This window comes from Petaurus breviceps, unplaced genomic scaffold, assembly GCF_028583685.1.
Source record: "Petaurus breviceps papuanus isolate PSGF00001 unplaced genomic scaffold, PetGlider_PUasm1.0 68, whole genome shotgun sequence".
In the NCBI taxonomy this organism is placed as follows: domain Eukaryota; kingdom Metazoa; phylum Chordata; class Mammalia; order Diprotodontia; family Petauridae; genus Petaurus; species Petaurus breviceps.
Window position 1 is genome coordinate 328,068 of NW_027186452.1, and position 12,745 is coordinate 340,812.

A 12,745-nucleotide genomic window follows, 5' to 3' on the forward strand; every position below is an offset into this window, starting at 1 on the left:
TAAGACCTATCCCGAAAATAAGCCCTCCCCTTACTGTGTAAGATTCCTCTAAAATAAGCCCTCCCCCGAAAATAAGCCCTATTGAGATTGCTGCTGTAGTGAAGGTGATCCCCTGCCCTACACGCTACATTACGGTACCCTCCGTATTGCATCCAATCAGAGCTGCGGCAGTGAGCACGTCATCCTGTTCTTTATTGAATTCATTATTGAATAAAGGTACATTTTTTTGTTCACATTTACCTGTTTATTAAAATTGCTGTCAATGTTCATTAAAATAAGCCCTCCCCTGAAAATAAGCCCTCTGGTGTTTTTCTGTACAAAAAACTTAATAAGACAGTGTCTTATTATCGGGGAAACACGGTAGCAGATCAAGATTCAGAAACACCTTAAATTGGAATTGGGTGCTAAAAACAACATAATGAAATTTAATGGAAACTAATATAAAGTCCTTCATTTCTTTTCAAAAATTACATTGTACAAATACGGGTGAGTTCACATGAAAAAGACAAGCTGACCACAAGCTAAAAATAAACTAACAGTTTGTTATTGCTAAAATAGCAAACACAGCCTTAATTTGAATTAATAAAGACATAGTATCTTTTCAATCCACAGTTTAAGAAGCACTGACCGGGGCACAAGTAGAAGTTTAAGAAACCCTGATCTAGGTTAAGAGAAATAATAGATCCGATGTACTCTGCATTGATCAGACCACATCATAACCCTTCCAATATTTGCGTAGTGTTAGCATATTTAAATCTCCTCTGAGTTAAGTATTCCCTGTTTCTTTATTCCCTCATCATATTATAGGATTTCCAGGTTTTTCATCACCCTCGCTGCCTTAGTTGTGATACAAATGAGGGTTAATAAATATATTCTGTGTTACTTAGAAATTACAAGAACATAGGTTTCTTTTCAGTAGGAAAACTTTTAACTTTTAGAGCTGACTGACAATGGAATAAGCTGTCTTAGGAGATAATGAGCTTCCTCCATTCAGTTCAACAAACCTTTATTAAAATACCTCCTATGTACTAAGTACTGAGCAAGGTGACAGGGAGACAGACAGAAAACAATCTTTGTCCTCAAGGGAAATTCAGATAGATACTACATATATGCAGAATAAATACAAAGTCATCTTGATGGTTTGAAGAAAGAGAATCAAGAAAGGCCTTTTGAAGGAGTTGGCAATTTAGCTAAGCCTTAAAGGGACCCAATGATTCCCAGCTTAGAAGATGAAAAGATTCTAAGTATAGGATATGACCTCTCATAAGGATGGAGTTGGGAGATGAGCTGCAGTGTCTAGGTCATATTAAGGAGCTTAGTTTGGTTAAAATGTAGCATATGCAAAAAAGATGATTGTGAAATCAGTCTGGAAAAATAAATTGGCACTAGATTGTGACTGTCAGTAGAAATATTCAATATCAATTTGAACAAAACTATTAAAGAATTTGTAGAAAGTGTTCTTGGTTTGAGAGAAGTTCAATTGGATGGCATGTAAGACCCTTCTAATTCTAAGAATAAGCCTCTGTGTCCTGCCCTCAGTGAAGAACAGATTCAGTGAAGGGTATGGTATGTTGAGGGGAAATAAGTTTGGGTTAATAGAGTTGGGCCATGCTGTAGCTCCATAAAAGCCAAATTAAAAAGTTTAAACTTCACCCCATAGGTAGTAGAGAACTATCACAGGTTATGTATAGTACCTAATCTCACACAAAAATCCTAGTCTCGGGCCTTATTGTGGCTTGAAGGTGGCCTTGGAAGCATTCTTGAAGGGTGTGGACAGAGCAGAGTGCAAGTGTCAGCAGGTCCTACAGAACTGGAAGGGCTTTTAATATGGAGCCATTGAGAGTGTAGGTCTCTCATCAGAGAATTAACCTAAGTCTGGAAAAGCTAACCATGAAAAAGTTAAGAATTCATGGAGACCTCCTGAGGTAGGAAGAGTTTTGTCACCTGCATTGTGAAGAGGAAGGACCTGCACTAATGAAAATCTTAGATCTTTAGAAATACTTAGAAGGCACACCATGCCAAGCACTGAGGTACATACAGAGCTCAATAAGATATACCTGTTCAATGGAAAAAAATGTCCTTCTTGTGTAACATATAGTCTCTTGGTCTTAAATAAATTAATCCATCCTTTCCCCCACATTAAAATGAGTGAGGCTTGTAATACTTTGTTTTAATCAAAATCACCAACAAAAATCAAGTCTTTAGAAGTATTGAAGTATGTAACTTAGTATCAAAAGACAAACAGAAAAATAATTTATCTGACTTTATTCTTTCACCTTTTTCTTTCTAACCTTATTTATAATCACTCTTGATTACGGCTCTTTTCCTTTCCTTGACACTCTGGCTAGCAAAAAGTTGTGGATGGTTTTTTTAAATCCTGTTGTCAAATAACTCTGAAAGTGAATATTTTTTGTCTAAGAGGGAGTATTTTAAGATTTAGATTAAGAAAAAGCAAAAATAATTCATTATTATTGTAGTTTTCTGCAATAACTGAAATTTTGTACATGTCTTATTTTCATAATGGTATTTTTATAGTGTTATTAATTTATCCTATCAGTTTTCTACTTTTGTGTGTTCTTTTGGAGTTAGCATAATTAAACTACTTTTTGACTGATCTACATTTAAGTTTTGTATAAAAGAGTAGTAATTTTTTAAACCTATAAAAAGGGTTAACTTTATGCATCTATAGCATTAATTTTTCTGTCAATATTTTTTATTTTATTTTGAGAGCCAGTTTTTTCAGGTTAAGTGTTTGAGCCATTAAAATGCATTTATACCAAAGAATGCTGTATACTGTAGAGAGAACTTTAATCTCTCTCTCTTTTTTTTTTTTTTTTTTTTTTTTTTTTTTGCTTTTTGGAGGGCAGTTGGGGTTAAGTAACTTGCCCAAGGTAGCTTGGCTAGTAAGTGTTAAGTGTCTGAGGTTATATTTGAACTCAGGTCCTCCTGACTCCAGGGCAGGTGCTCTATTCATTGCGCCACCTAGCCGCCAGGAGAGAACTTTAATCTTTAACACATTGTCATTTTTAAGGTTAAAAATTAGCCTTAGGAGAGAATGGAGGGGAGAACATAAGAAAGAAAGAATACTGGTACGTAAAATCTTAGAGAGAGAGAGAGAGCATGAATATTTGCAAGGAAAATAGCAGTCTATCCAGGTTCCTAGAAAGTGGCTTTTAACTAATAAAGGATTTTATGCCAAATAGAGTTAAAACATGCTGTAATGTCATCTCTGCAGGAGACATTATTTCTTAATCTGTCAGAGTAGGGAAAAGCCAGGTAAATAAAAACCTTTCTTCCTTGAGGTGCACCATATGAGATCACCCTTCATGTTACCAAAGACTTTCAGTTCAGCAAACATTAAGTGCCTACTATGTGCAAGACTTAGGACTATGTGCTTATTTTCACATTTTAAAATCATTTTATGCTTATAGTGAAAAAAACATGTGGGTTTTAGTTTGCAGTTAACATGTTTCGAACATTACCGCCGTCATCCAATCCCACGGGAGCAGAATTTGATCCAGAGGAAGATGAACCTACGCTAGAAGCAGCCTGGCCTCATTTACAGGTATTTAACTATAGGATTTCACCTTGGGGGCAGGGTAAAGAGAAGGTGTAGTCTGTGAGCATTTAGAAAAGCCAAAGGTTACCCTCCTCCCCCCACCCCACCCCCCATTCATTCCCACCTCCCCATAGGGGAGCCAGCATGGATTCATTAAGAATACTAAGCAGTGCTGTGCTGGAGGCAGGTCATACCGGTAAAAGTTCTTGAGACCTAGTTGTGAAATTTTCAGTGTGATCATTTACAATTTGGAAAATTTCAAATGCTACAAATTAGGATTTGGTTTATTGTTTAAGCAATCATCTAGATTTAAGAAAGTGAGGGGGAAAATGTTAAAAATGTAGATTGAACTTAAAAAGTGTGTCATACATACTTTTTTTTTCCCAGGGCTGGTTGTTTAACATTTACCAACACACCACTAAGTGACAAGGGGTCATAGGTATCCATTAAAGCAAGAATGGAAGAACAGAGGACAGCAGCTATAATAGCTTAAGAGAATTGAGGCAAAACTTAGAAAGGAAAAGGAGAGGTTTAAGAAATGAACCAGAAAAGTAACATGATAAAATAGTAAACAGAGAAAGGTGGAAAGACTTAAGTGTAGCAAGTTTTTCTCGCATCAAATGTTAAGGTTTTTTTTTCTTTGTAAATTATGACATAGGTACAAAAATACTATATTGACAGGCTATATTCTATAAAGAAAAGGGAAGATTCTAGTTCTTTTGCAGTTAGATACTAGGTCCAGATAGAAAATAGGCTGTGCTTAAATTTCAAAGGTCAAGCCAGTATAGAAACTCAGAATTTCCTTTGTTTTTGGCTTTATGCCTTCATATTGCAATGCAACACTTTCAGGGAGTAAGATACTCGCCACACATTAGGAAGCTGGCCATGACATTATTTGTTGACAACCATGGTCTCTACAGTTGATACTGGGTAGTAAGCATTAGTGAGATATAACATCCCATCAGCATAGGGTTGGTTACAAGATGGTGAATTTTTTTGGCCATAACAACTCATGAGGATCAAAGAACTTTGGAAATATTGAAGGGATCTCCCATGAAAGATATTATCCCATAGGTTAATTTGCCCCCTAAGAACGATTATGTCCTGTATGCACACTATGGGAAGTTCTTCGCTCCACTAGCCATGTTAGATTAAGCCATGTACTTAGCATTTGCTTTTTAGAAAAATGAGCTTGTTTTAGATTTGATGAGCACTTTTGGCTGTTATTATCTAGAAGTTAAAGTTCTCTTGAAACGCATGTAGTAGGATATCAGAGTGTACAGTGTGAGGACTTTTATTGCTCTTCTTTCTTTTAAACTAATGCTACTGTTTGTATTTTTCCCTAGCTTGTTTATGAATTTTTCTTAAGATTTTTAGAATCTCCAGATTTCCAACCTAATATAGCAAAGAAATATATTGATCAGAAGTTTGTATTGCAGGTGAGGATTTTACCTTCAAAATTTTTAACATTCATTTACAACGGGGATTTTTTGAGTAAGTGTCCCTTTTCCTTCTTTCAGCTTTTAGAGCTCTTTGACAGTGAAGATCCTCGGGAAAGAGATTTTCTTAAAACTACTCTTCACAGAATCTATGGGAAATTCTTAGGCTTAAGAGCTTACATCAGGAAACAGATTAATAATATATTTTATAGGTAAGTTAGATCTTGGATTCTTTTTGCTTTTTTGTGTAGCATGTAAAACATTTAACACTCCCTTCTTGGGTTTTGTGTGTCTGATTATTAACCCCAATTGACAAACATTGTATTACTGCCACTCAACTACAACCTTGTTCTGATTTCTTGTCTCATGGTGTGTAGATAGCCCTAGGTAACCTCTAAAGGCTGTGACAGCTGGATAGTCCTTCATTTGTAGCCTAGAGACTAACTGTATGTCAGTGGAACTAACTTCTCAGACTTTCATCACCATGTTGGTTGGAAGATGGTGAACTTCTTGACCACAGCAATCTTCAAAGACAAAGTTGGGAGGGTAATGCCTAGGTATAATAATAAAATCACAGATCCTTAAAGAATAGTAAATACCATTGTCAGTCCTCTCTTTTTATAACATTTAAGAGAAAAATAACTTTGGCCTCCCTTCACACTCAGAAAAAAAAATTTTTAAATTTTATTCTCGTGTTTACATATTATATAAACATTCACTTTGATAAGGTTATCTTTCTAAATGACAAAAAACTAGCATTTTGGATCTGTAGTATCATTGCTTTGGAAATTCCCTCTACCAAAATATAGTACAATTCCTTCATGCCATCATCTCCTATGTGATTTTTATTCATGTCAAAGGACAAATGGCTTTTCAGAAGTTCTGTAAGATCTTCGTGTACTTCAAGTTCCATATGAATCAGTAGTGTAACATAGTAGTAAAAAAGGTAGTCCAGAGTTGGATTGTTATCTTAAAAAGTATGACTTTCAAAAATAAGGAATCTGTAATCTGTCTGCACTCTGTCCTGGTCAGACCACATCAGGACTCGTTATGTTCAGTTCCAAATTCCCTGGTTAAGCTGGAGAGTGTTCAGAGAAGAGCACCAAGGATGAGGGCCTTGAGTTCATATCATGTAAGGATCTACTGAAGGGCCTCTAGGGATAGTTAGCCTAGAGAAGAGAAGACTCAGGGAACATGAGAGCTGTCTTCAAGTATGTGAAAGGCTGTCTTTGAACCTACAAGGCAGAGCTAAGAGCATAGCTGCAGAGAGAGGCAGATTTAATCATGATACAAGCTCAGCTTCCTAACAGCTAGCTCCATTGAAAAGTACAGTGGGCTGCTTCTGCAAGTACTAGGTTCCTCTTCATTGGAAAACTTCAGGCAGAGGCCAAGTGACCACTTGTCCAGGATGTTATAAACGGCATTCCTTTTTTGGATATAGATTGGACTAGTGGGCCTATGAGGTCCCTTCTAATTCTAAAATGATATTCTATGAAACATCTTCAAATTATTCTTCATAATACTTAAGTGTAATGTAGACCTTTAGCTGTTTCTATTTCATATGCACTGATAATGATTGTTCTGATATTAATTTAATGACATAACCAAAGCTAGACTCTGTCCTAAGATTCTCAGTAAATTCACCAAGTCATATTGCTTCATTATGTATGTAAAAATATGTTGCCTACATTTTCCAGAGAAAAATGGGCTCTAATATAGGCTCTGGTGCTTACATACCTGTGTTTTTGGGCAAATCACTTAATCTGTGTGGGCTTCAGTGTCCTCACTATAAAATGAGAGACATGATAGATAACTTCTAACCGAATCTGTAATCTTGGGATTAAGTCTCACATTGAATCTGTGTCACTAAGAACTGATTTTAATCTTTTTATCCATGGATCACAAATTTGTAGCAGTTACTGGTTTCTGGGTTTTGCACATTCGTCATATTTCTATTTTCTCATACATTTTTTATTCTTTTGATCTGACTTGCATGTCCTCAACTTTCCTCCACTTGAAATTGAGTAAGGTTTTGGGGTTGTTTTTTTGTTTGTTTGGAGTTTTTTCTGAGACTCTTGACTTATACATTTCTAACATAGTAAGATAGAAAGTTAGGTGTTTTACTTGTAAACCTAATGTAAAAGGAGAAGTTTAGAGAAGAAAAAAGCATTTTTAAGTTCCAGGCAAGATTAGGAAAAGCTCAGCACAATTTTGACTTGAGTAGAGATTCAGTTTAGGTCATACTTGTTAGTCATTTCTCACAGACAAGCCAATATATAGATCATGCCATGAATTCTCAAGTGTTTCACCACAGGATCACAGATTGAAAGCTGGGAGGGACTTAATAGGTCATCTAATTATACTAACTTAATTCAGTAAGCACTTATTGGATACTTACTGTGTATCACACAGTAAGTTAGGCTCTTGTGGGAGAGTATATAAATACACATGATTCAGTCCTTTTTCTCAGTGCATGTACAATCTGCTAGGGCTTTGATTCAATTCAGTAAGTGTCAAGGAAGAAGTCTTGGAGGAAGTGGCACCTGAGCTAGACCATAAAAAAAAAGAATGATTTCAACAGGAAGCAGTGTTGAGGTAATGTGTTCCTAATATGGAGTGATGGGAACCTGCTTGGGATATAGAAGAGGGCAAAATAAAGCCTAGGAAGGGCAAAATTAGACAAAAAAAAATAACTACAAACTATAATATGCAATAGGTGACAGAGGTACTACTGTTAATAATAACTGTTATTTACATAGCTCTTTAAGACCACAGAGCATTGTTCATATATTATTTCATCCGAATCTCAACCTAGTGAAGTATGACAATTATGATAAATGAAGATTGTTATACAAGCTTCGTTTTACAAATGAAGAAACAGACAATTTTAAGTGACTTTGTCCATGATTCCATAACTATCAGGGTTGGCGCTTAAACCCAGATCTCTTCTGGCTCCAATTTCTACTTGCTTTTCCTACTCTCCCATACTGCCCCTCTACCCAGAAAATCTTTGGCAGTATAGCAGTAGGACTACTTCTGCTGAAGTGGTCCAGAGAGTCTTCATTGAATAGAGACAATTGGACCTGGGCCTTGAAGGGTATGTAAGATTTCAAAAGATGTAGATTTGAGGGGAGAGACAGTGGAAGCTAAAGATTTGGACAAAAAAAGGTACATAACATTATAAAGTTAAAACTGCAAAGAGCACAATCTGTTATATGGAAAGTAGTTTATATAAAACAGACATGGAGATTTAAGTGTACTCTTTGTACAGTATGAATCACCAGTATGACAGCAAAGTCAAAAATGTTAGTAAAATCTTGAGTTTCATTCATAGAAGTCAGCATTCAGAGTGAGAGGGAGGATGTTACCTTTCTGTACTTTTTCGTGGTCAGACCAGAGCTTAGAGTATTATGTCTGTACTGGACACCAAATCTTAGAAAAGGTCCTGACATTTTGGAACTTAGTCCAGAAGAAGGTAATCAGAACAGTGAAGGGACTTGATTCTTTTATAGCATGTTTCCTTTTGAAGGAACCTGGAGATATTTAGATGTAGTATGATAGGTTGGATTTGGAATCCAAAAGCCTGAGTTTGAATACCAGCTGTGCTATTTGTTACTTCTTTAAACTTGGTCAACTCTAAGATTCCATCATTTCAACATTTTAAGAGTATAGTTTCATTCTTAATATGGAGGCAGTCAAGGCCCATGAACCCAAGAACCTTAGGAATAGCAGTGTCCTCCAAACTGCCAGACCTACTTCCGACCCAGCCCTCACAAGCCATCATTTTAAAAAATAATTTTTGCTTTTTGGATGGGGAAGGCAGGGCAGTTGGGGTTAAGTGACTTGCCCAAGGTCACACAGCTAGTATGCTGGATTTGAGCTCCAGTCCTCCTGACTCCAGGACCGGTGCTCTATTCACTGTGCCACCTAGCTGCCCCAACATAAATGTTTTAAAATTTTGAGTTCCAGATCCTTTCCCTCCCCCCTTATTGAGAAAGTAAGCAATTTGATATAGGTTATACATGCCTCACAACCATCATTGATTCATCCCCACCAGTAGCAATTGCTGACCACCTGCTACCAACAAGCAGATAAGCACCAGAGCCCTAGGAGAGGCCGAACACTCCAGACCCCTGACCCTGCATTCAGCCCTGACCCTACAGCCTTCATGCTGTAGGTAGTTCCTTTGGAGATGGAGCCAGCTGTCCCTGCCAGCTGCCACTTATGGGGCAGGCATGCCAACCTGGCTCAAGTTCCAGAGCACTCTGAGGGAAAGACAGAAAACATTGTGTACCAGGTAGATATCCCAGGACCCTGAATCTAAGCGCCTTTAGGTTCCTAGCCTAACCCCCTATGGCCAACATCCCAAGAAGCAACCCCTGTAGAGATGTGCCCTCTCAACTGTTCCTGAAGGCACTGCAACCACAGCTACTGAAGACTGTAGCAGCAAGCAGCCCAGCGTCCCCAGGGTGGCTGCCAGCACAGGTTCTTAGATCTGCTTTGTTAAAGGAAAGCAACTCAAAATGGGTTAACAAGCTTACTTTAATCAGTCAAGTATGTATCGTTTACCTAGTTCAGGGGAAAAAGGTCAGCACCCCGAACTTAAGAGTATGCAGACAGAGAAACAGATCAAGTAGACAGGTTTCCAAACTGTCCAACCATTACATCTATACCAAATCAACATCTGGGTTTTTCAAAGGGGGGGGGGCTCTCAACAACAGCTGCCCATAGTCTCATCTGATCAAATCACAGAACACTTCTCAAAGTCAGCCCCAAAACAAAGCCTCAAATCAGGGTTTATATAGCCTTCTCCTGGCTCAGAGAATGTAACAACCTTCTGGACCCACTGGCCAATCAAAAAGCATCTACTGAAAAACAAGCCTCCCACCCCAGGCTCCTGGTGCACTTTAGCCTAGGGGCAGGGAAGATCTTAAAAATTTACATTCCCATTACAAAGACCCAGAAAAGAAAGTTCTTGCCACTGAAATCCTTAGTACTGTCAGATGGTTCAGCATCAAAGCCTGATGACTTATCCATAGAAATGACATTAAAGAAGAAACCTTTACATCTGCTTTACTACTAAACCCTAAGGATCAGAGGACCTTTCTGTCTGATCTGCTTCTGAAACCTTCCATATGTGTTGGCTCTCCCATTAGAGCATGAACTTCTGTTATATTAGAATATGGGACTGTCCTTTTCCCCCTTTTTTCTGTCCTCAGAGTTTAGCACAGTGCTTTGTGCGATTAAATGTTTAATGAATGCTTCATTTGCTCAGCCTGAGTCATTCAAATGGTAGGGTCAGAAGCAATGGAAGCAACAAAAATAAGTGACCTTTTCCCATAACTTGACTTCGAAAAAGAGATGAGCTATGGAGTAATAACTTAAGATCACAGGATCAAGTGAAAGTATTTAAGGTTGGGAGAAACCTGGACGTATTTGTAGATAGAAAATCAATGAATGCATAAAGATAGATTGGAGAAAAGGTAGAATGGAAATTCCATGATTTTTGTGACAAAAGATAATATAACAGAGGGATTTTTAGGAGACCTTCAAAACGAAAACTGTGTTTAAGTACTACTCCAATCATGGTATAAAGGCTCATGCCATGATAAGTCCTACCCAGATGGGACTTTGAATATGGACCCTGTGATCAATATATCTGCTATCTGAAGGCCAACCTATCTAATTCGTGAATGTGTCTGTGGAAAGAGTGCCTATGTCAGAATCAGATTCTTCAGGTATTCGTAATAGAACTGCTTTAAAGTCAGGTACATTTGTAAAATCAGTCTTCTAAAAAGAAAGTTTTCTGAAATACAGTCATATAAACCTAGTCTCTTTGTTTTTGTAGATGTCTTTTTAAAGGAAAATTTCTGAATTTCCAAGTATAAATATGAAAACTAAGGATTGTTTTGGACAGTCTCAGACTTTATTTAACTTATGAAGGTGTGGCCTCATATAAGCCTTCCCAGAACAAGTTTATCCTATTTTTGAAGACCTTCAGTAGGTTGTAGAATCTTTTCATCTTTTTGGGGGGTCTGATAAAAATCACCCTTAAGGAATTTTGTTCTATTATTAATATAGTTAAATTTGGTTACCATCTGCAAATAACACTGCATATACTTGAAATCTTCTGTCAGCCTTCCCTTTTCCGGGTTAAGTAAAGAATTTAAATCCCTCTAACTTTCTTTAATACTTTATAGTAAATAGCATGTGTACATGTATCCCAATCTTAAAGGTAAGTTTGAAAACAAACTTTAGAAAATATAGTATAACTGCTTTGGTTGAGTTTGAGGATTACTTCTTAAAAAGTAAAAATGTTGAACCCAATTCCATGACATTCCTGAATGTATGAAATAGATTTTTCACATATGTTTGTCCTATCTCACATTCTCTTTTCCTCCCCTTCTCCATCTAAAATTTATGAAAATCATACATGTTTTCCAGATTTGTGTTGTTGTGACTGATAAAGATGTTCAAACAAAAGAAACAATTTGAATTTGCCTTTATTTTAAAAGAAGCAAGCTTGCAAAGAAAAGCATGTTAATAACCAAAGTCACATGAGGAGAGTAATTTAATATCATGATTACATAATTCCTATTTTGAGAAATGAATATTTTATGTTAAAAGATTGTACTTCATACAACCACAGTGTTTGCAACGTTGAAAACTATTTCAGTGGTTTAAGTTTATAGAGATTTGTAAAGAGAAAGGAGAGCAACAAAGGAAATCATTTTACCTTAATGCAAAAGGTTAGGAAGAAGCTAAATATAGTAACTAGATTGCCTGGCAACATCTTTTGAGCTCTCTGTAAATGACAGAATAGAAGCTAAGGGGGAACCAAAATGTCTGAAATGTAGGTGGCATTCTTCGTTCTCCCAATCACCAGACACATGAAATAATGGGCAAGTCACTTCAACTCCCAGAACATCAGTGTCCTGATCTGTAAATGGGGAGAACCCGGACCATTACACAGGGTTCTTTTGACAAAAGCACTTAGGCAAACCATGGATCACTATGTAAGTGAGTTATTATCTTTATTTCCTCTTGCCTTATCCCCAGATCTTCTCATTCTCCCTTTTCAATGTATTTCAGATGCTTTCTTTCAGTTGACACTGCCACCTTCCATCCTTGTTCCTTCACCTATGGACAATGACAGTAAACTCCTAACAGGTGTCTTCACTTTCTCTCCTCCAATGCTTATTACCAGGCTAATCTTTCTACAATACTGCCAGGATAGGAACTTCCCCATTCAGTCTTTTTTTCATTCCCCACTGCCCACCAGATAAAATCCAAACTCCTTAGCCTGAGGATTAAGACCCCACAGACTGTGGTCCCTGTTTGTCTTTACCAATTTACCCACTCTTGTAGTTTTAACTGGCCCATTTACTGTCCTCCAAATATTTCTTATACCTTCTTGCATCTGAAGCTTTTTGCTTATGTTTTCTCTGCCTAGAATCTGTTTGTCCTTTTATCTCCATCTATTGAAACCTGTCTCAAATGCCAGCCCTTCATTCTCAGTCATGTTAGATAGGAAGTGATTTTTCCCTCTTCTCTGCTTGTCAGCCAGTGAACTTGACTTAAATTCCTGGGAAAATGCTAGAACCAGCTATCAAAGATATGATAGGTAAACATCTAAAAAGTTGTCAGTGATTATGAGGAATAAGCATGACTTTTTCAAGAGCAGCCCATACCTGAGTAACTTTATTTCCTCTTCTGACTACCCGTGTTTCCCCGATAATAAGACCTA

General features: G+C 37.2%; 1 protein-coding gene across 6 annotated transcripts in view; it reads left to right on the forward strand.

Annotated features, from left to right (window-relative positions):
* PPP2R5C (protein phosphatase 2 regulatory subunit B'gamma) overlaps nucleotides 1-12,745 on the forward strand; it is a 228,199-nt gene that overhangs the window by 174,078 nt on the left and 41,376 nt on the right. For 5 of the 6 annotated variants that reach the window (XM_069104189.1, XM_069104192.1, XM_069104191.1 and 2 more), the window contains 3 exons: nucleotides 3,455-3,565; nucleotides 4,906-4,998; nucleotides 5,080-5,210. In XM_069104189.1, the coding sequence (XP_068960290.1) occupies nucleotides 3,455-3,565; nucleotides 4,906-4,998; nucleotides 5,080-5,210 (335 nt within the window). The remainder of the gene's footprint in view (nucleotides 1-3,454; nucleotides 3,566-4,905; nucleotides 4,999-5,079; nucleotides 5,211-12,745) is intronic. The other variant, XM_069104187.1, reaches the window with a different exon arrangement.